The 23620-nt window shown below is 34.0% G+C and overlaps 1 protein-coding gene across 1 annotated transcript in view; it reads left to right on the top strand.

Annotated features, from left to right (window-relative positions):
* Positions 1-23620, top strand: part of EIF3E (eukaryotic translation initiation factor 3 subunit E) — a 44620-nt gene that overhangs the window by 6045 nt on the left and 14955 nt on the right. Inside the window, exons 2-9 of the mRNA XM_036263991.1 lie at positions 1566-1680; positions 3145-3262; positions 6385-6427; positions 7683-7787; positions 12982-13107; positions 14241-14365; positions 22050-22176; positions 22979-23080. Coding sequence (XP_036119884.1) covers positions 1566-1680; positions 3145-3262; positions 6385-6427; positions 7683-7787; positions 12982-13107; positions 14241-14365; positions 22050-22176; positions 22979-23080 — 861 coding nt within the window. The remainder of the gene's footprint in view (positions 1-1565; positions 1681-3144; positions 3263-6384; positions 6428-7682; positions 7788-12981; positions 13108-14240; positions 14366-22049; positions 22177-22978; positions 23081-23620) is intronic.

Here is a 23620-nt window from a genome sequence, read left to right as displayed (position 1 = left end):
CAATGCTGGTACTGTCATTTTTTTCTTCTTTTTTTTTTTTTTTCAGTTTTTAGTGTGGTTTTAGTTTGCATTTCCTTTTATGATTAATGAAGTTTAGAACCTTTTGAGTGTTTTTGGGCATTTGGTTAAATTTTTGTGAAGTACCTATTAATCTTTTAGCCATTTTCAATTGGATTATCTCTTACTTTTTTGTAGGGGTTCTTTATGTGGTTTGGAAGATTCAGTTTTGCTCTCATGGCTATACCACTTGACCACCTTCATCTTTTCTTTTCATGGTGTGAAATATGGAATCTTCCTATATTTCCCCCGCTTTAGCAAAATTAAATTTAGTATAAAAACCTATTCTTGCCCTGGCCAGTTTGGCTTAGTGGTTAGATCGTCAGCCTGCAGACCAATGAGTCACTGGTCAAGGGCACACGTACCTCAGTTGCGCTTCATCCTGGCCCTGGTCGGGTCGTGACGGAGGCAACCAGTCGATGTGGCTCTATCACATATATGTTTCTCTCTGTCTCTCTTTCTCTCACTCTCACTCCCACTCTGTCTGATGATAAATGGAAAAATATTCTCAAGTGAGGAAAAAAAAGCTTTTCTTTTGCTGAAGCCTTATGTTGATGACTATTTGATTAAAAATGTATTTTTAGCCCGGCCTGTGTGGCTCAGTGGTTGAGCATCTACCCTGCACTGAAAGGTCGCCAGTTTGATTTTCTGTCAGGGCACATGGCCTGGTTGTGGGCCCAATCCTCAGTCGGGGGCATGTGGGAGGTGGCCAATGGATGTTCTCTCTCATCGATGTTTCTATCTCTCCCTCTCCCTTCCTCTCTCTCTAAAATCAATAAAGAAAAAAATGTATTTTTAATTTTGATTGCTGTTTCTCTCTGTGAGTACTGTTGTTAGAATCACTAAATATTGCTTAATACACTTCATGTTTATGAGAGTTTGCTTATTTGGTCCCTGTACTATGGGTTAAATTATGTTTCTTCAACTTTTTGTAAAGCAAAAACCTGGGCATAGTTGACTCAGAGAATTGGTTGCTAATTATGTTTCAATGGTATGGATGGGGAAGCATTATAAAGGACTAACTAGTGAAAAAATATGTGGGGGTAAAGGAGAGGCTACCTTAAGTAGAGATGGGTAGGCATCATGTAGATGTTGAGATACTAAAATGGTAAATACATTTAAAAGTTGATTTCTAATTATCTGGATGTGGAGGGGGAGACAACTATATGCGCTTACCAGTGGAGCTGGTGTGTTGTTTTATTTAGGCACAGTCTTGTTCTAGAAAGGAGAAAAGATGGCTTGTAGGGACACATACAAAATAAAGTAATCAGAAGTAGGTGGGAATGGATCTGCAATGTGCCTTGCTTTCATTTTTTAATTAAGTAACAAAATAGTCTTTATGTTTCTGTAGGTTGATTGCCTTCTTACAAGAGGCTGAAATTAATAGTGTATTACTTTACCTAAAAAATAGTATTTTAGGAAGTATATTTCCAGGTAAACTAATCTTAGTATTAATTTTATTTGGAGGAACTTCAGTGTATTTATTAGAAAGTAATTTCCTCTTGCAGATATATAATGAAAAAGAATTATTACAAGGAAAATTGGATCTTCTTAGTGATACCAACATGGTAGACTTTGCTATGGATGTATACAAAAACCTTTATTCTGATGATATTCCACATGGTAAGTTTTATCATTAGAACTGAAGTTTGTCTTGTGAACAGAGGGTGTGTGAATTAAAGTTTTGTGATTTATAAAAGCGCTTTAGCCAAACGTCTTAACTATTTAAAACTTCTTTGGATGAAAGGTAATATTAAGGTTATAGATCTTCTGAAGCCTATTATTTTCTCACCAAAAAGTTGTGCAACTACTTTCAAACATGGCCATCAAATACCTTTAGTTCATAGTATTTAGTTTATGGCATCATCAGAGTTGTGCTTATGAATCAGATTGTTACCTTAGCGTTATCTGAGAATGCTGGCAGTTTTTTGGTTTGCCAACTTTTTCAGTTAGCATCTTGTGTGCTTTAGAAATTTATTTTTCATTTGGTATAGCCATGGTTTTCAAGGTACAGTCCCCAGGACCAGCATAATCTATTCACCTGGGAGAGCTTGTTAGAAATGCAAATTCTTCAGCCATATTCCAGATCTACTTAACCAGAAACTGTTGACTGAGGCCCAGCACCCAAATTGGAGAATTGATGGTCCAGTGTTTTCTAAATCCCAGTTTTCTGTGGTAATAGATGTTTCATAAAAAAAAAGGTGGTTCTATATGTTTGGAAAATACTAAAAAAATTCTATTATTTCTTTCACGTACATAATATTTTAAAAGAATCTAAGAACTTTTTCAGTAGAGAAATACAGTTTATTTTGTTTAAATTGACAGTTCTCAAAATTGGATGACAGATTCCCTTCTGTGTTTGAGAAACACTATTCTAATGTATACTTGATAATATAGAATACAGTTATTACATTAAACATAATCACCTTTGACTTATATTACAGTTTCCTGCAATAACATTCACTCTTTAAATATTAGTGTGTGTCGAAAAAGTAAATTATTTTTCACTGAAATTTTAAAACATGCTAGCATGCTAGGTTATATGCAAGTTTTTTCTGACTCTTCATGATTCAGTAAAAAGAAACTATAGAATTGAGTTTGAGAGATGACATTTATAGCAAAAAGAGATTACTGACTGGATTTAAATTCCATTAAACCTAGTTGAAAACCTGTGGTAATATGTAAACTCCTGAACCTCTGTTCGGCAACTGGGATAATATATTCACCTGAGAGAATTCAGTGAGAACAAATATAAAAACACCGGGAATGTAGTCTCTGAAATGTAGAGTTAGATCATTTTTCCTTTGACACCCCTCCCTTCTTCCCTCCCCTCCCCCAGGCTGTATCTGTATATTCCTCAGTTTCTCTTAAGAGTAAAAAGAGGATTCCTTCTTCCTTTGGGCCTTTGCAGTGCTAGAAAGAAAAAATTTGATCTGGGGAAATGATTGAGTTGGTGGTTATTGGTATGTGAATCTATTAGGGTAAATACATATATGCACAATTTAAATAAATGAAAAATTTCCAGAGACATCCTCTTGGGGAGCAGTCTAATTTAACATTGTAGTACTCCTTTGCATTTTTAATTAGCTTTGAGAGAAAAAAGAACCACAGTTGTTGCACAACTGAAACAGCTTCAGGCAGAAACGGAACCAATTGTGAAGATGTTTGAAGATCCAGAAACTACAAGGCAAATGCAGTCAACCAGGTAACCTCTCTTTAAGTGGAATTATAAAAATTCTCTTCTTTGGATTAATACAAATGCTAATTCAAATTTTAATTGATTCCTTTATATATTGTTTTTCATTTATCCTTATTGTGTAGGGACCAGAAAGTCCTTAATAATAAATGTTAATACTAAATTCTTTTTAGAACTTCTTTACCATTTATCATTTAGTACTGAGGTTAAGAAACGTCGTGCTTGGGCAGTAGTACCTAGAGCACATGGTTGCTAGCTGTAAGGAAAACCTGAGCTCATTTTATCAGTTTGCTACATTCTCCCATATCCTTCCAACCTGATACCCAGCCCAGGGAGGGTAGTGTAGAGCTGATAAGGTTATTTTATTCCTAACTTCTCCTTAGCTAGAAACAGACTTAATGTTTAATTTCCAAAGAAAGTGTGTTGCCTTACTCTTGACTTAATATATATCTAATTGTAGCCCTGTAAGTTATTAGAAATGTTTAAAAATAAAATCTACATCAAATATTGCCATTGTGGTAACTCTTAGCTACCAATATATTCACTTGAGGAATCGTGAAAGATTTTGCCATGTTGTACCGTTAGTTCTTAACGATATGTGATCAAGTCAAACTTTAGAGAGGTTGGCTCTGAATTTTCACTTGTGATTTGGGAAAGTGTTACCAGATATTTTTTAGAAAATCAGCAAATACTACACTATTACTGTATGTATTATAATGTAGTCTATTGCACCACACCATATTTTACTACATATATACACACACACGTGTGTATATATACACACACACAAAGATAGCTGTATCTTATAAAGCTGTCATATATAATATCTCTATATATAGCTGTCTGTGTGTATATATACACATATATAATACTGAACTACTTGTATACACTTATAATGAGTAATTATAGACCTTCGAGTCATATGTAAGTGACCCCAAAGGAACAGCTGATATAATCCAGAAGTTAGGGTACAACAGAAAATTTAGGATTTAAATTCCAAAGTTAGGCAAGTCACAGAAAACACTGGGAAGTAATGGGATTAGGATATGAATAAGGTGAATATGTATTTGTTCACTGCATGTTAGAGAGAGCTTCTTGTAGCTTTTCATAGATACTAAATTGGAGATAAATGAAAAGAAGGAATGTGTGTTAAAAGCTTGTAACCTAGCCCTGGCCAGTTTGGCTCAGCGGTTAGAGTGTCGGCCCACAGACCAGAGAGGCCCGGGTTTAGTTCTCGCTGGAGGGGGCACGGACCTTGTTTGCAGTTTGTCCCTGGCCCTGGTTGAGGTCGTGTGGGTGGCAACCAGTCAATGTGTCTCTCTCACATTGATGTTTTTTTCTCTTCCCCCCTCTCTCCCTCCCGCTCTGTCTGAAAATGTTGTATTTTTACAGGAATATCTTCGGGTGAGGATAAAAAAACAAACAACTTGTAACTTATAAGCTATTTTCAAACTAATAACCTCTCCCTGCCAATTCCCCATTTTAAAATTTTATTGAACATATAATAAAATCTCATACTTTCCCAGAAATACCCCGTCAGCAAGAGAACAGTGAGGGGTGTGAGGAATGTTAACAATCATTCATTATGATCCAGAGCAAGTGTTTAATAACTTTTTATGTTGAAATTTCATGTACATATTCTGTAGTATAATGCTCCCATGTTAATTTTAGTGATAACATATCCACCCCTCATTAAATAAACCTTCAAGTAAAAAGATGCTCCTGAAAGACATGCCATGCTGCATATATTCTTGCAAGTAGCACAAAAAATGTTTTTATATTTGAAAGTGCCTAGAAGGTAGGCAGTTGTACCCATCTATCACTTGTTCCTTGGTGTCTTTTTTACCATTTTATCATCCTGCCAACATATCAAGTTATGAAAACTAAAAATATAAGTTAAATTGGGTTGACATTTTGGTATGGATAATAATTTTATAGGGTGTGTAGCATACATATCATATAAGACGTGATTTAGTAATCTTGTAAATTTGCTAAATTAACTGTCCTTGTGAAAAATATTAACAAAATGGGGAGGGTGACAAAATTTATATATAGGATTAATTCCTTCTAGTTTATACAGTACACATATTCCAGTCTCTGTTCTATAAGAATATATTATTTGTTGGAGATGTACCTTCAAGAGAGCAAATACAAATACTCCTCGACTTGTTCACTAGGTTATGTCCTAATAAACCCACGATAAGTTGAAAATATTGTAAGTAAAAAATACATTTAAGCCCTGGCCGGTTTGGCTCAGCGGTTAGAGCATTGGCCTGCGGTCCAGAGAGACCCGGGTTCGGTTCCTGCTAAGGGCATGTGCCTCCGTTGCAGTTTGTCTCTGGCCCTGGTTGGTTGTGTGGGTGGCAGCCACTCGATGTGTCCCTTTCACGTCGATGTTTCTCTCTCTCTTCCTCTGTTTCTCTCACTCTGTCTGAACAAAAAATGGAAAAAAAAAATACAGTTAATATACCTAACCTACCCAGCACATTATAGCATAGGCTAGCCTACATAATCTTTTTCAGAACGCTTTCATTAACCTACAGTTAGGCAAAATCATCTAACACAGTGAATACATTGTAGTGTCAGTTGTTTATCTTCGTGACTAGGAGCTGTGACTTACTTCTGCTCCCCAGCATCGTGAGAGAGTTATCACACCACATATGCTAGCCCATTAAATGATCAAAATTTGAAATTGGAAGTATCATTTTCGCACCATTGCAAAGTGGATAATTCATAAGTGAAACCATCTTAAGTCTGGGACCATATGTATCCTTCTCAGTAGGTTTCTACCTACGTAGGCTATTGATCGCTCTATAAAAATAGTCAGAATGTTCTGGTTTTATTACCTAAAAACACTTCTAAAGGCATTACCTTAGATGTGGTTGAACAGACACATTCTTTTCAATTAGGACTAAAAAATATCTGAAATGAATTTTAAAGTTTGCAATTCTCATTGAGTTTCTATTCCTTATTCAAAACATGTAATATTCTGTTTATTCTGGAAGTCTTATTTTACTTCTGGTGTTTATTAAGATATTTAAATAGTTTTATATGGATAATAAATTAAAAGTTGGATATGCTTTTTTTTGTGGACTATAAAATGCAGTAATTATTGTTTTTTTATTATTAAGGGATGGTCGGATGCTGTTTGACTACTTGGCAGACAAGCATGGTGTAAGTGGTATATTTAAATTTTTTATAGTTGTCATGTTATAAGGGTAATTAAAGAATATAGTGCTGTATAGATAGGTTTCTGACTGGACAAGAATATAATTTCCAGATTCATTTGTTAAATGTAATACCTGGTATGTTTTTGAAACTTTAGTTTTTAAAAATTGGTGATGATAAGGAAATAATATACTTATTTTTTTAGGTAACGGCAATTTTCAAAACTTTGGATTTATTTTTTCAGAATAATCAGATAGTAGTGCAGCAGTTCTCAACCTGTGGGTCGCAACCCCTTTGGGGTTTGAGGGACCCTTTCACAGGGGTCGCCTAAGACATAACAGTAGCAAAATTACAGTTATTAAGTAGCAATGAAAATAATTTTATGGTTGGGGGTCACCACAACATGAGGATTAAAGTGGCGTGGCATTAGGAAGGTTGAGAACCACTGTAGTAGTGCTTTATATTTCTGAGGGGTTAACAAATAAGTAAAGAGAACTAAATTTCAATTAGAAATGCCTTGAGTAATAAAACTAAGTAATACTGTGGCTGTCTTGTGGAATAGAGTAGCTCTTAACATTATTCTCAGGCCTTCAGAAATCCCCAGATTCACAAATAAGAAATGTTACAGGCTTTTCTAGCCAACTCCCAATCTCCTTTCTCTTGTGTTAAAGCATAAGGCTTTGCGTACAATCACTTCTGTAACTTGCATTCAGGTGTTACCTCTCATTTAACAATTATTGTAACAAGAATCACGCTGACCACTGCAGATTACTTTTTCTGGTTTCCATGTAGAATGTTCAGTGGATTTGTTAATGATCTAGTCTGGAGCCCTTCTCTTAGATTTCTTCACTTTTGTTTGCATCAATTCTAAAAGTTGGTGTAATTTGGGGGCCAGTTCTCACAGAGAACAGTTTATTGTACATATTATTTGTACTGAATCACAAAACCTTACAGGGATGCATATGTTTGGTAGTTTTCTCAGCTCATTCAACAACTAACAGACTTACACATCAAACCTTTAGCAGCAATTCAAGATTGTATCAATTGTAACAAAGTAGGTATCATTACATTTCATAATTTTGGGGGCCAGAACTATGAATATTAAGCTCACCAATTTCTAATTTATGTTTTAAGGATATTTATTTTTTGGTGGCAACTTGGGATACTTTCAAAGAATGGACTTCTGAGGGCGTATAAAGGAGTAAATTTTAAAACTCAAAATTTAAAAATAGACCTTCAGCTTTTTGTTTGTTTGTTTTAGTTTAGGCAAGAATATTTAGATACACTCTACAGGTATGCAAAATTCCAGTATGAATGTGGGAATTACTCTGGAGCTGCAGAATATCTTTACTTCTTTAGAGTATTGGTAAGTAAATTTTTTTCTTTGTCCTCTCTTTTGTAGGATTTCCTTGGATTCTCATAACATATCTATAGATTTGGGTCTGTCTATTAAGCTTTCAATAGTCATTGGTAAAAAGAGAAAAAAAACTTTCTCCAGCAAACAAAATAGATACAGGAAACCCTATACAAAGCCTCAAAATATGGATGGAGAATGAACTTGTTCTTGGAATTCCCAAAAGTGGGAACCACTGATTTGTTATTTTATGTATAATTGTATTTAACACTAGCAGAATTCTATCATGTAATGAATATTAACTGCACAGCACAGTGAATGTCACATTGTCAGTGCTTAAAAAATATTTATTGAATAAATCCGTTATTCTTGTATATGTATTCCTTAAACTTGTTTTAAACTGTGGGAATGATATGCCTTAATAATGACTTTTTTCCATTTAGTTTTGGAATCAGCTATTAAAATATAAAGCTCAATGGTTTTTCATTATGCAGGGAGTAGATTAATTTAAATGGTACTATTTAGAGCAAATTTTTAATCATACCTTGCCCTGTTTTCTTCATTTGTCTGTTAGACAAGTTCCTAGATTCAGTGCTTTTTGTTAGGGAAGGAGAATTGTGTGAAGCTAAAGAAAAAAATCAGACCTTCAAATTGACGTTTTATCTTTCTCTGCCTTCTCTTTATGTAATTATATTAATAAATGCATTCTAGAGTTGTCAGAAATGTCCTGGTTTTAGTTTATTTGAGAGATTATAATTTTTTACTCACTTTGGGTTACTAAGCAGAGTACCCAAGTCTCTGATTTTCTAGTTAATGCTAGCAGTTGGGAAATGGCCTCTTTAAGACAGGGACTTTATGTCTTCAATTTTGGAAGAGTTTGTTTCTTTTGTTTATTTTTCGGTGCCTTTTTCTTTTAGCCCAACATGTCACAAAGAAAAGATTGTGGCTGCTACTTTGGTTATGTTCTTGGAAATTAAATTTTCTATTTTGAGGGGTTGGGATTGGTGTTATTAATTCAAATAATTTCTACACCTGAAAATACTCAAACAACTTCATTTTTTAAAAGTACCTTTCTCTAAAGAAATACAGATTTTCAGTTTATTTTCAAGATTGAATTGGAATAAGAATATTTTTCTTTTGCTCCCATTTGTAAGCAAATTCTTAATTTACAGGTTAGCTGTGGTTAGCTTGCAAGTGCATTGAAGGTAATCAGTGATGCTAAACTTGTAGTGACTTATCAGAAAATTCCATCAGTTTTACTTTGAATATTATGAAGGATTTAGGAGAGCAAAAGTTGATTACTTTGGAAATGTAAACAGCTTAAACCAGGATTGTAAAATCAGAAGCCTGATATGATTACAGGAACATGAAAAGAGCTGGTTATTCATATCATTTGTTAATGCTGGGAGTGAATTTTGAGAATGAAGATTTAGTGTCATGTTAGAGTTCTAGCACAGTAAATTTATTGTTGCTGGTCAGTGAGTGAATGTGCCATTTTGCTAAGACATGGAAACTTAAGGTAACTGCTGGAAATCCAGATATTGAAACTCTTCTAGCATATCCACCCTTGAAAGCAGGTTAGTATGAAGAGCCAACTGTAATGACATGGACTTGAGCCAAAGTAGTATGCATGAACCTTTTGGGGATTAAGAAACGTGCTGCGCTGCTACAAAAAGCTTTTAGCCCAACACATACAACGTATTCTAGTTTTAATAGTATTATTATATTTACGTAGTATGGTTTTATAATTAAGTCTGAAAATTTCTACAAGTGATAGGTATATACTTAAAGGTTTGGGGAGTTTTTATGTTTACTTTTTTAAAATATGAAGATCCAAGTTAGTTCCCAATCTTAAAAAATTCTGGGTTAGTTTTAAGCTTTTATGTTGCCTAACAAATCTTGTGCTGGAACTCAAATGATACATGGTTAAGTGATTGAATACCATGATCTGAACAGAAAATTAGTATTTTACATTAAGAGCAGTTATCACATAGTCATTGGATGGTGCTTAGAAATTATATGCAATTCATTTTTAAAATTTTGTCCCATTTTGTGCCACAAAACATTTGAGGTACTTGGTTACCTCCTGTTGGCATATTGATAAAGGCTAACAAAGCTAGATTTTAATAAAATATAAATTATTTTATTTCTCTTTTTCTTTTGATTGAGATAGGTAACACTATCAAATCTGGGTATTTCAAATTTTGTTATTACCAAAGATAAAAATCATGTTTTGTTTTTGAGATGCATACTGTTCAGTGTTTTACTTATTATTTAATTTGGTTTTTTTTCTGTAATCGTCTTTTTTAATTTCTGAGTTCTTTTCTGGTGATTTGTTATTCTTTTGAATCTATGGCTAGAGAAATATAAGCTATGAAAGAACTATTGTAACTATGATCTGAGATTAGAATTTGACTCTCCTAGTGACCTATTGTAGGTCAGTGTTGTATAAATTAAAGCTGGTGACCCTAGAATCTACCTTTATTTTAAAAAGACTTGGTGGCTTTTAGAATACATCAAGGAATGTTTAGATATACCCTATTTGGGGGTGAAACTTCTTTGATTTATGCTCTAAGAAATGCACTAATTTGAAGTGACATAGTGAAACAGATTTGGTAGAAATTTTCTTAACATTTTTTGTTTTAAAAGTTAATTAACATTGTATTCTTATTGCCCTCACTCTGGCCTTTGGTCTGGTTCAAAAATATAACCCCTGCCCCTCATCCAACAGCTATTTGAAATAAAAGTGATTTAAAATACAAGGACTGTTTTTGATCATCTTTTAGTGTTTTTTTATTGTTGTTGGTCCTCATCTGAGGATATTTTTCCATTGATTTTTAGATAGAATGGGAGGAAGGGAAGAAGAGAGAGAGAGAGAGAGAAACACCGATGTGAGAGAGACACATTAATCGGTTGCCTCCCATAGCCAGGGATCAAACTGCAACCCAGGTATGTGCCCTTGACCGGGAATCAAACCTGCAACAACTTGGTCTGCAGGCCAGTCCTCTAACCTCCGAACCAAACCAGCCAGCGCCTTTTATTTTTCCACTCAGAATTTAAAATGTACCTACTGTAAGTACTTGCCGTTTGGTTTAAAGGTTCTTTCTCTTGACTCAGAAAGTTTGAGTGATGATTGAGTAAAGCTTGGAAGATTTAGGATATTGGCCAAAGTTTTAGATCTGATTTTCCTAGTTTGATAATGTCAGTATAAAAGATACCTATTTCATATTGGTTTTCAGATCCACTGTTTAATAGATTTTGTGAAATTGGAATGTGTCTTGAATTGGTTGTGCTTTGGGTTTAACAAACAAAATAATAGTCTATTTTTAAAGTTGATGGCATCATAGATTTGACAAAATATTTTAATACTCAAGATTTCTTTGTAAGGATCAAACATTTTATCCTTTATTATTTGAACTGTAATTTTATGGATTTTTATAAATCAATTTTTAAATTACAATGAGTCAAGATACCACTATGATACTGCTGTGCAACTACCACTAGGTCAAGATAAAGAATTTCTCTCTTCCCCTAGACAGACCCCTGGTATCCCTTTGTAGTCATACCTTATCTTGGTTTATCCATTAGTTTTGCTTGTTCTAGATTTTCATGAGTGGAATGATATATATATGTTTGTGCGTGCCTTATTTTGACAAGCATGTTTTCGAGATTTACTCATGTTACTGTGTCTACCAAAAGTTTGGTTCTTTTACTCTATTCTATGAACATATACTACAATTTGCTTATGTATTCAGCTGCTATGAACTTTTGGATTACTTTGTTTTTGTCTATTACAAACAAAGTTGTCATGAATATTCATATAATAAGAACCAGTGGTTTCATGGATACGTGTCCAAATTTAATTTACAAATTAATTTTTTATTTGCATGTTCTTAGAGTTTGCTAAATGTTATTGACTACATTTGAGTTAATTACTGCCATCAAAGGAAGAATCTTATTATAGGCAGAGTGTTCCTCATAGTTTGGACAACCTATAGTGCTCTGATAATCACTTCCAGTTTCATTGTCACTTGATACCATTTCCTGAGTTTTTATATGTATCAAATGATGTTATAATATTATTACATGCATTATGTCATTTGGATTGTACAGCAGCTGAGGTAGGTTCTATTGCTGTCCCCATTTTATAGATGAGGAAGCTAAACTTCAGATGGTTTAGCTCTTTATACTAAGTGGTAAAGCCAGAATTATTGGCGGTTTGATTTCCAGTCCTACCCATGCAATTTTATTTAATATATAATTATATATACACTAAATAGTATTTTATAATTATACTATCATGTAAATGCTTCAGTGAAAAATGAAATTCAAAATTTTAACTTGGGCTATAGAAATGTTTTCTTCATCCAATACCCTCTGCTGCTTTAGTACATCTGATCAGTTCAGAATTTTTCTATCTAATTATCTTGGTCGTGTTTTGAGTGTCCTTTACTCGTTTTTGTTATTTAGCATAGTCATTATAGTTGTTTTGGGTTTGTGACCCTCTTCTACCTACCAGTGGTGAGAAGAGGTAAGGTGAGCCTCAGTCAACTTTTGTAAGTTAAGACTGCAGTATAAAATTTATAGCTTTCATGATTTGAAGTGTAATTTTTGGCAAATTGCACTCTTTACCTCAGTTTCCCCTTTGTAAAATGTGGATAATAAATTATTACTTACCTTCTAGGGTTTTTGTCAGGTAATATGTGAAAACAAACTTCTATTTCTCAGCACATGCTCATTTGATAATAATTGTTATTAACCAGTAGATCTTTTCATAACCCCTTCCATTTAGAAAAAAAATTGTTCTGGAAATAATTTCTCTAAATTGTAAATGAGACCCAAAAGTCTTGATTTCCTACATCTTCATTCCACTGATTTCAGCAACAAATTGTCTCTGAATCTAATTGTTTCCAAAATTTTAGGTGCCTAAAATTTGATTAGTTATATATGAGTTATCTGAAATGGGTTGCACAAAAACACTGGTGCTATATCCTAGTTTTAAGTTTCTCTTTATTTTCTGATTTAGGCTGAATATTAAAGACCTGAGTCTTTTCAGTATAATTAAGTTAAATGAAAGTGGTTTGAATTAGTGTGATCCAGTAAAGACTTAGATGACTGGAGTTTGGGGTAGGGAGCCACCGGTTTTTCAGTTGGCTAGATGAGTATGTAGACTATAGAATATAATTAATTATGATGTTTCAAACAGGTTCCAGCAACGGATAGAAATGCTTTGAGTTCACTCTGGGGAAAACTGGCCTCTGAAATCTTAATGCAGAATTGGGATGCAGCCATGGAAGACCTTACACGGTTAAAAGAGACCATAGATAATAATGTGAGTTCAGCATTTTTAAGGGTGATTTTTTTTTTTTTTTTTTGGAATTTCTGTGTGTCCTTCATACATTATGATATGGAAAATATTGTGTAATTTAAAAATAAAAAAGGAAACTTTAGATTAGCTTTTGTTAACCTAACATAAAAATTGCAGTGGGTTAGTGGGATGACTGGTTTCATTGAATCTTCTTGAAGAAAGCTGTCACTTCTTTTGGCTCTTAGAGAAAATAACTTAGTTTTTTGTCACAGCTACTGTGCCTTTTTTATTTGTATCAGTGAAAATGACACAATACTATTGGTGCTACCTATTATTGAAAGTCCTTTGCAGCAAATGCCAGTTTTCATCTATAATGTCTAATAAAACTAACTTCTTTTGGAGTGTTTGGTTCTTTTCTTGCTTTTAAATATGTTCCTATTGATTTTTCAGAGAGAGAGGAAAGGAGAGAAACATTTATGTGAGAGAGAAACATCTGTTGGTTGCCTCCTGCATGCCCCCTACTGGTGATCGAGCCCGCAATCCAGGCATGTGCCCTGACTGGGAATCAAACCAGGACCTCTCAGTCCATGGGACAGTGTTCAGTCCATTGAGCCACACTGGCTGGACTCCTTTCTTGCTTTTAAAATGTTTTCTGGCCCTGGCCGGTGTGGTTCAGTGGATAGAACGTTGGCCCGTGCACTGAAGGGTCTCCGGTTCAGTTCCTGGTCAAGGGCACATAGCTGGGTTGCAGGTTCCGTCCCTGGCCCTTGTTGGGGTACGTGCAGGAGGCAACCAGTCAGTGTGTCTCTCTCACATTGATGTTCCTCTTTCTCTCCCTCTTTCCCCCTCTTCCACTCTCTCTAAAAATCAATGGGAAAATATCCTCAGGTGAGGATTAACAACAAACAAATAAAATGTTTTCCGAAATAAGTATAATTTACAGCCTCTGTAAAAATGTCTTAGTGGACATTATTCACTCTATCTCTGAAAATGGAGAAATTTTGAATGTTGAGGATCATGAAGACTTTGATCATAATGACCCTAGCACATGCCTTAGAAGGTTCTTGTTTTTAATTAAAATTCTGAGATGAGCAATGTTAATACCTTGCCTCTCTCTCAAGTATTATTTCTTTTGTGTACTTTTTTTAACCCTTTAGTCTGTGAGTTCTCCTCTCCAGTCTCTTCAACAGCGAACATGGCTCATTCACTGGTCTCTGTTTGTTTTCTTCAACCACCCCAAAGGGCGCGATAATATTATTGATCTCTTCCTTTACCAGCCACAGTAAGTTAATTTTAATATATAATATTGGCTTTAATTACATGAAATTATATAGATTTTTTAAAACTTAAAAATGACTTCTTTCTAACATTTGAAATTTATTGCCAATTTTTCCCTTCTTGGTATATATGTGCTTGTTAATTGAAAAAGCTTATATGTGGGGCGGGGTGGGGGGGGAATCACTTTGTAAATTATATAAATGTCTAACCACTATGCTGTATATCTGAGACTGATATAAAATGATAATTGAATTTCAACTATATTTGAAAAAATAAAAATTCTAAAAATGGTAAAAAAAAGGAAAAAGCTTATGTGTAACTCTTCAAGAAATTAGATAAAAGTGACTCTAAGCCCTCTAAAGTGCTATTTGAGTTTGGTCCCTAGGCAACAGCATAAGTATCAGGCAGAATCTTGGGCCTTACTCTGTTAAATTAGAATCTGCATTTTAACAAGATCCAGGTAATCCATTTATACATTAAAGCTTTAAAATTAAGGCTCTAGGCTATATTATTTGGAAGGAATATATAGATATAGATATAGATATCCCAGGAAAAATTCAGTTCATATTATCTTTGCTTGATCATCCAACTTTTGGTAGCTTATTTTGATTTTTTTTGTAATTCTAACTTTTTTCGTATGAGAATATGTTCAGTTGGCTTCACAGATCATTGTTTCATCTATTTTCCTGGACTTGGTATTCTTTAAGTAGAGTAGTTACATAGCTTGTAATTTGCCTTTGTATGTTTACAATCAGTGTGTGTTTTTCAGTTGTCTCTGATAGATAGTAGAAATTAATGGAAAAAGTATCATATTCTTCTAATACAATTTAATGTGGTTCATAGAATGTATATTAAATTGGTAATTTATGTAGATTGTGATTTTAGGCTTTATTTTTTTAATATAAAAAAGTACTTTGGAAATAAATTATACTTTTGTCCTTGAAGTAAATGTTTAGATTCAAGTGCAGGTTAAAGTCTCTTACATCATTTATATTACCATTTCTGCTATAATTTATTCTGAATCTAAAATGGAGATGATTTACACATTTGAAAAATGTTGAACTTTTAAATGTAACATAATATATAAGATAAGGTATCAGGTGTAAGATAGAGCAGTGTTCATAGGCTATTAGAGATGAGGCTTGGCCACCAAATGTAGATGTTATTAGGGAAAAGAATTCATTTGTAATACAATGCCCTAGTTACTCTCCAATTTAAAAAATAAAAAGATTTAAAGTTTAGTTAGCACAAGAGTATTTAATTTGTTTTCTAAATAAAATTTCAGGTTTTATTAGCTAGTGTCCAGAATTTATCCTTGACTGACCTTTCTGCCTTTTCCCCCCTGTATTTTCTAATTGTTCCTGATCTTTTTAATGCGGTATTTTTACCTGCTCTAGCTTAGGATGACCTCTAAGCTCCCCATCCAAAAATTTTTCCTCCGAAGTGTTTTTTTAGCTTATCTTTCTGGAAGTGCCTTTTTCTTTTTTGTGCCTATTCAGAGTCTGCCTGTTTTTTTAAACGCCAATTCAGGTTTACTTTCTTCATGAAGTCCTATAGTGTCTACCATGTATTTGTTATTTAATTATGTAATGCCTTTAAAACAAACAAAAAACTTAAAATTGCCTTATCTCCGCAGTGAGATTACAAGTATATTTGAGGACCGAATTTTTATTCTTTATATTCTTTAACATGCTACACCTTATAGATACTTAAATATGTTTTTATTTGGAAGCATACTTAATGTTCTGGCTTGCAATTAGAAAACGCTGTAGAAAACTTTCATAAAATTGCACAATTGGAGCAAGGTTATACTAGACAAAAAATAAACTAAACCAGTTTTACTGACCTATCATGATATTACAACTTCAGAATACAATAAATACAGAAGCTCTTAATTAAAATAAAAAATAATAAAATTAGATTTCAAATATAAGGACAGTATAGTTTCTGTTCTTACATAGTTTATAACCCAAACAAATACACAAGAAGTAGTCTAAGGATATATTTAACTAAGTACAGTTGTATTGTACATGCTAAACCCGCTGTAGATATAACAGTTATCAGTGAGACCTGGACAAGTTAGAAGAGGCCGGTGAAGGTGAAAATTGATTTGGCCTTTAAATTTCAAATGACAGTGAAGGAGATGATAAGAAAGAGAAGTAGAACAAAAGAGTACAATGGTCGCCCTGGCCGGTTTGGCTCAGCCGTTAGAGCGCTGACCTACGGTCCTAAGAGACCCGGGTTCGGTTCCCGCTGAGGACATTAACCTCAGTTACAGTTTGTCCCCAGCCCTGGTTGGTCGTGCGGGTGGCAACCACTCAATGTGTTCCTTTCACATCGATGTTTCTCTCTCTCTCTCCCTCTCTCCCACTCTATCTGAACAAAATATTGAAAAATGTCCTCCGGTGAGGATTAAAAAAAGAGAGAGAGTACAAAGGTCATGTGTGGTTATTAACCTCATCTGTGGTTTTGCTTATATTTGAACTAAATACATAATTACTGGTCCTATAGAATGTGAACTAAGATAACTTCACAAGAATCACCCTTAATCCCCATTCGCCTCCTTTTTGTACCAATCTATATACATACATACATGGGAAGGATCACTTCTGCCATGGAAGGTAGGGAGTTCCTGCTATCTTTGGAAGTCAAGAGCCATGTTAACGCTCTATACCAGGGGTCTGCAAACTATGAACCATGGACTAATAAATCTGGCCTATTTGCCTTTTTTATCTTATAGCTTGCAATAAAAGAATGGCTTTTACAGTTTTAATGGTTGGAAAAAAATAAGAATAATATTTTGTGCTGTGTGAAAATACCATGAAATTAAAGTTTTAGTGTTCATACATTTTTATTGGAACATAGCCACATTCATTAGTCCATATACAATAGTCCCCACCTTTATCTGGGGGGGGGATACATTCCAAGACCCCCAGTGAATACCTGAAACCATAAATATTCAAACCCTGTGTACAGGTTATCCCCCCAAAAATGTATACAGGATGTCTGTAGATTCTATTACATTTTGAAAATGAAATGTATTTTATCTTATTTAAAAAAATTTTTGTTGTTAATCATCACCTGAGGATATTTTTCCATTGATTTTTTTTTTTTTTTTAAGAGAGAGAGAGAGTGTGAGAGAGAAGCATTGGTGGGAGAGAGATTCATTGATAGGTTGCTTCCCACATGACCCCAACTGGCCGTACCTTTGACTGGGAATCAAACCTGCAACCCTTCCATCCTTGGGCTTATGCTCTAACCACTGAGCAAAACTGGGCAAGGCAAGAATGAGATATATTTTAATAAACACTGGCTTTATAATTATTGAGTTGTGTATACATTTTTTGGAGGGACATATAATGTTTTATATATGTAATAAAAGTTATGTGAAGGGCTTTAGGACCACTGTTAAGTAAAATAAGGCTTACTTGAACACAAGTACTGTATCATCACAACACTGGATCTGATAACTGAGATACTTATTGACTAATGGGCAGGTAGTGTATACATACAGGGGTGGGCAAAATTAGGTTTACAGTTGAGAGTACACTTAACCCAGAGTTTATTTTTGTATTACTATTTATTAATTATTGTATTTTCCATACGAACAACTATAAACCTACTTTTGCCCAACCTTGTATACAGTGTGACTATATTGGAAAAGGGATGATTCACTTTCTGGGCAGATTGGAGCATGACAGCATGAAATTTTATCACAATACTTAGAACAGCTTGCAATTTAAAACTTATGAATTGTTTATTTCTGGAATTTTTCATTTAATTTTTTTGGATTATGGTTGAACACAGGTAACTGAAACTGTGCAAACCAAAATCATGGATAAGAGGGAACTACTGTATTGTCCTTGACAGAGTTAAGTTGTGACAGAGATCATACATTGTTGCACTCTCCTTGCCTCACGTTCTGTTTATGAATCCCATGATTCAGATGCTGTTCATCACCATACTGCAGTGTTTTGCCTTTTTTATTACTAGTGCATACTCAGTCATGTCAAAACAAAAGTAGACTTCACATGTGCTTTTAAGGCACAGTGGGGTAGGACTTACTTTGTATCAAATTAAAAAGTAAAGCACTGAATTTACACTATAGGTATACTAAGAGAGTACAACAATACCATTACCAAACTGTGAGCACGGAAATTTAAAACAGTATTTTAGCAGCAGAATTTTCTCACAAAAATTAATGGAAACGAGACTTCAGCCAAAGTAGATTTCTGAGTGACTCTTGTTAGCCAACTGAAGAAAGCCATTTACCGATGGTAATTCTATTTCATGTTCAGTTGAAGCAGTCAAAGAAAGATGTCTAGAAAAAATAAACTTGTTTGAAACTATTAGCTTTCAGTGAGGACAGTTTCAGGGTTGAAGATATTGGGAGCAACATCAACAATCAATTAAAAACAATGCATATGATTTTTAGTGGTTTTCCTTGGCTCTTGATGAGTCAACGATATTACCAATGTGGCTTAGTTGTTGATTTGAGGAATCTCATGGATTTGAAGTGACTGAAGAACATGCCTCTATGAATAGGCTGTGTGGAACTATAGGTAAAAATATTTTCAAAGTTAAGAAAACACTAATATAGTGCAGCCTGAAGTGGAATTAGCTAAGTTGTGCCAAAACTTTTGGTGTTAAATATGTATGGAAGAGAAAAGGGCTTAGTTGGACAAATTTACAAAGTTTGTGACAATGTGACGTGTTCAAAGCTTATGGTTATTGACTGCATTACTCATCACCATATACTCTGTGGAAAATATTTGAATCTGTGGTGTATTACTGAACCATTAGGATCCACAGTGAGTTTATTTGCTCCCATGGATGTAACTGTTCAGTCCATGAATTTATGTCAGAAATAAAAATAGAGTATCTTGATTTTTCCTACTATGCAACAATTGGATGGATTCACAGTAACAATGTTGTTTTTAAATTTATCTTTATTGTTGAAAGTATTATAGTTGTCCCTCCTTTCTTTCCCCTGTTGACCCCCTTTTCCCCACTCCTCCCTTTGCTACTTCCTGCCTTCACTCCACTTTTGTCTGTGTCCATTGATTATGCTTATATGCATATAAGTGTTTTGGTTTATCTCTTTCCACCTCCCTTCCCTGCTCCCCTTCCCTCTTAGGTTTGTCTCTCTGTTCCCTACTTCCATGTCTTTGGATCTGTTTTGTTCATCAGTTTATTTTGTTCATTAGATTCCACTTTTTTGAGCTTGAGGTGAGATTGGGATTTTTCTGAACAAGAAAAAATTGCCCTCAACCAATATTAATCATGTCCTGAATAGTTCTGGAAATTAACTTTTGTTATAGCCTAGATAATGTTGTGTTTTTTTTTAATTAAAATTCATCCTAAAATTACAAAGTGAAATAGTACTTATCTGCAAAACTTATGCTGCAGTGGTCATTTTGATGAGAGCTAATATAGTATGAATCACAGGTGTCTAGCCGTTTAATACATTTTTCACTCTTTCAAAGGTTAAAAGAAAATGAGACCTTCCTTCCCACACAAATTTGCAAAAGATATATTTTTCAAGCCCAAAATACAGTTCCAGAAAGTTTTAGACCTCATTGTAATTACAAAGGAAATTTTCTTATTTCAAAATTCATTTAACTGTGCAATTGAACTGGAAGTGAATCAACTGAAATACAATGATATATTAAAAAGCAATATCAAAAGAAGAATTTAGCAGAATTGTATAAATTCTTGCCAAGTGACAAATATACTAAATTAATATCACATGCTTGTCAATTGATATCAGTAATTGGTGGTACTGATGTGCTTGAAAAACATTTTTAAAGATTAAATATGTAAAATCTCACTACAGATCAACCTTAGGAGATAAACATTTGCAATAAATTTTAATAATAGGCATCTCTAACTTCTGAGTCCAATTAAATAAAGTTAAATGTGCTACTATTATGTTTTTGACTTCTATCAATAAAATACTTTGGAAATTTATTTTCTTTTTATATAAGTAACTGCATAATGTTCTCAATTTTGCTCTCTTGATCTGCAAACCCTAAAGTCTTTGTTATCTGTCCCTTTACATACATTTTGCTGACCTCTGCCATATAGACACAGAAAGAGAGAGAGATGATTTCCCAAGGAAGTCATCCTCTTAAAAAACAATGAAAATCTATGTGGTGCAGTTTTTTATCCTATATGAATACATTTATGAATGAGTTCCATAAATGCCTACTAAAATTACCTACTTTAAAACTGATACTAAGAAAAACAGTCATATTTTCCTGAACTTGTACATGAAATCTCTGGCAAGAGTATAGAGACAAACAGTTGTTCTGAACCAATGGTGTAGTTTAAAATTTTTGCCTGAATCTCAGGCTTAAATTTTCAGATGATAAAGCTTTTTAGCTAATTTGTTTAGTTATCTTTTCCTAGAAATTGTTTTATTCTTAAGTGAGTGTTAATTCTTTTCATACCGTGCCTTGTTTGGAGGGGATTGAAGGGAGTGGCTAAGTGGGACTAGATACTGTGTTTAGTTATTACCAGATTCTAGGGTTCTCTAAAGAGTTCAATGTTTTATGGGGGATCTACAATGATAAAACATAAAGGTTTATTAATATTATAGTCTAGGGCAACTTGGAAGATGTGGTATCTGAGCTTGACCTTGAAGGATGAGTAGAATTTAAGTTTCAGGTTTGTATTTGGGAGAGCAATCCATGTGGAGTGAGGTGTAAGGAAAGCAGGAAGCGGTCAATGATGGTTTGGTGGGAGCTGGAGCTGGATGGGTACTTTGGGGCTTGAATATTCAGCTAAGAGAAATGGGTTTTACTGACATATTTCCGAGCTTGTCGTGGTGCTGGACACTCAGAGGTACTTGCTGGATGAAAATTGGGGAGCTATTTAAGGAGACTTGAACAGGACAAATACAGGAGAAATATTACTATAGACAGAGGGTGGCCAGCTGCAGGTCATCAGAATAGCAGTATTTGATAAGTCGACGGGGCCTTGGTTAATACATTTGTCTAACATCTAGTCCTTTTCTAATTCCCAGGACTACCAATTTAACCAGAGCCCTGTAACAGTTTCATTCTCTTTGTAGTTTCCAGTCTTTCATTTCCTGAATACTTTAATTTGTGTACGTGCCTGATTTTCTGATTATGATGAGTGATTTGCACCTACAAGTTTTTCATACATTGGTTCTAATAGACAAATGACTCAAAAGTCATAGCTTGGCGATCTTTTGGAATAGACTGCTGGCATGTATGAGGATCTTCCAAAACTTCTTTTACTGAACTGTGATAATAGGATTATTTGCCTTTTAAGTGAGTCTCACTCCAAATTAGGGAATATCAGCTGGCATTGTCATTAATGGTTTAAAAAAAATTTTTTTATTAATTTATTTTTGTTGCAGATGTTTCTCCTTTTTCCCCCATTGACACCCTCCTCCCAATCTCCCCCAATCCCGCCCCCAGCATTGTTGTCTATGTCCATTGGTTACGTATACATGTATATCAGTTCTGTGGTTCTGTATTTCTTTGGAGGAGATGGCCTTAGTATTCATTCTTAAGTGTTTACAATCCTAGGTAGCTTAAACAGTATACAGTACTATCTAATAGGCTGTTTGAATATTTTCTTTAAATCATATGTAATTATAGGTCTAGAGAAACTGGATGAGTTATTGATAATAATTAGCCTTTATATTTTTACCTTAGGTATCTTAACGCAATTCAGACGATGTGTCCACATATTCTTCGCTATTTGACTACAGCAGTCATAACAAACAAAGATGTTCGAAAACGCCGGCAGGTGCTGAAAGATCTAGTCAAAGTTATTCAACAGGTAGAAATTAAAATCTTTTAAAAATATGCCTGAAGTTTAAGCTTTTTTTCTCAAGTACTACTCTTAAGTAAAGATGTTTTAAAAATGGAAGGAAAATATACATGAAGATAGGAAAACCCAAGAGCCCCAAATGAACATTTACTATCTTTAAATTCAAGAAATATTTATGTTAGATGTGGTTTTAATTAACACTGCTCTATGCCAAGTAGATACTTAATATACATTGTTATTAGTGTTGCTCTTATTGCAAAGAGTACAGGGTATCTGGAGCCTAGAAGTGCTGCTTGGGGGCTCACTATCTACATAATTCCAGAGCAGTGGCCTTTATATAGAATACAATAGAGTAGTTTCCAAGTTGTACAAAAGCTGCAGTCCTGCTGGTTCATTTAGTGAGTTTCTCAGCAATAACTTGGTTAGAAAAGAACCTAAATATTTATTTGGTATAAGAATAAATTAAATTTAAAAAGACAACTTCATTCAGTAGGGTATAAATACTGTTATTTATACTTGGGTAAAGTTCATCACTATTAAGGGATACTTTTGGCAGTAGAGGAATTTGAAAGCTTTTGGAATGGTTCTAGGACGAGAATTTACAGAACGTGGTCTGGAAGGCATTAAAAGGTTAAGGTGTGGCCTGGATTCAGGATACAAGCAATTCTTTGAGAAGATAAATACTAGGTAATTTGTTAGAAATTATTGGTAAGGGAGGAGAAAATAAAATAGGAAGATTGGGATATTCTAGGGGTAATCTACTAAAGAGTGCTGAATTAAATCCAGTTTGACCTCTGACTTTATTTTACAGGAGTCTTACACATATAAAGACCCAATTACAGAGTTTGTGGAATGTTTATATGTTAACTTTGACTTTGATGGGGCTCAGAAAAAGCTGAGGGAATGTGAATCTGTAAGTATGAATTTTTACTAATAAATTAATAGCATTCTTAAATTTTTTATGTTGCAGTGTTTTATTAAAGTAATTATATCAGAAATGTATATTAATTTTAAAGCGTCATTTTTTTTTTTAGAAATGTGCTAGGATGAATACATTTTTAATATTGTTGCTATGTGTGTATCACTTTAGTTGGAACAGTTTGTTAAACACTGGGTGAATTATAAATTCATACTTACAACCCATAATTCCATGTCTTATCCTGAATAAGTACATGAAATATTTCATATCTGTGGGCAAGGTTGTTTAGAATTGCATATTCACAACTGTGATTCTCAATTTGTTTTATTATTAGTGGGCCTATTTTTAGAATTTTTCACATTATTATTTAACATTTGCTATAAACCAGGCAAGCTAAAAGTGAGATTTTTTTCTTTTTGTTTTAATAACTACAATGCCTTTGCTGGGTTAGTGGAAACTAAAAGTACCTTCAGAGCAACTGAAAGTTAGATTTATGGATTTTTAACAAATTAAACTAAGAATTTGCCTGTTAAA

The sequence above is a fragment of the Molossus molossus genome, unplaced genomic scaffold (genome assembly GCF_014108415.1).
Source record: "Molossus molossus isolate mMolMol1 unplaced genomic scaffold, mMolMol1.p scaffold_m16_p_16, whole genome shotgun sequence".
Classification (NCBI taxonomy): Eukaryota; Metazoa; Chordata; class Mammalia; order Chiroptera; family Molossidae; genus Molossus; species Molossus molossus.
Note: the sequence above shows the minus strand (reverse complement) of the source record. Positions and strands in the feature narration are given on the sequence as shown.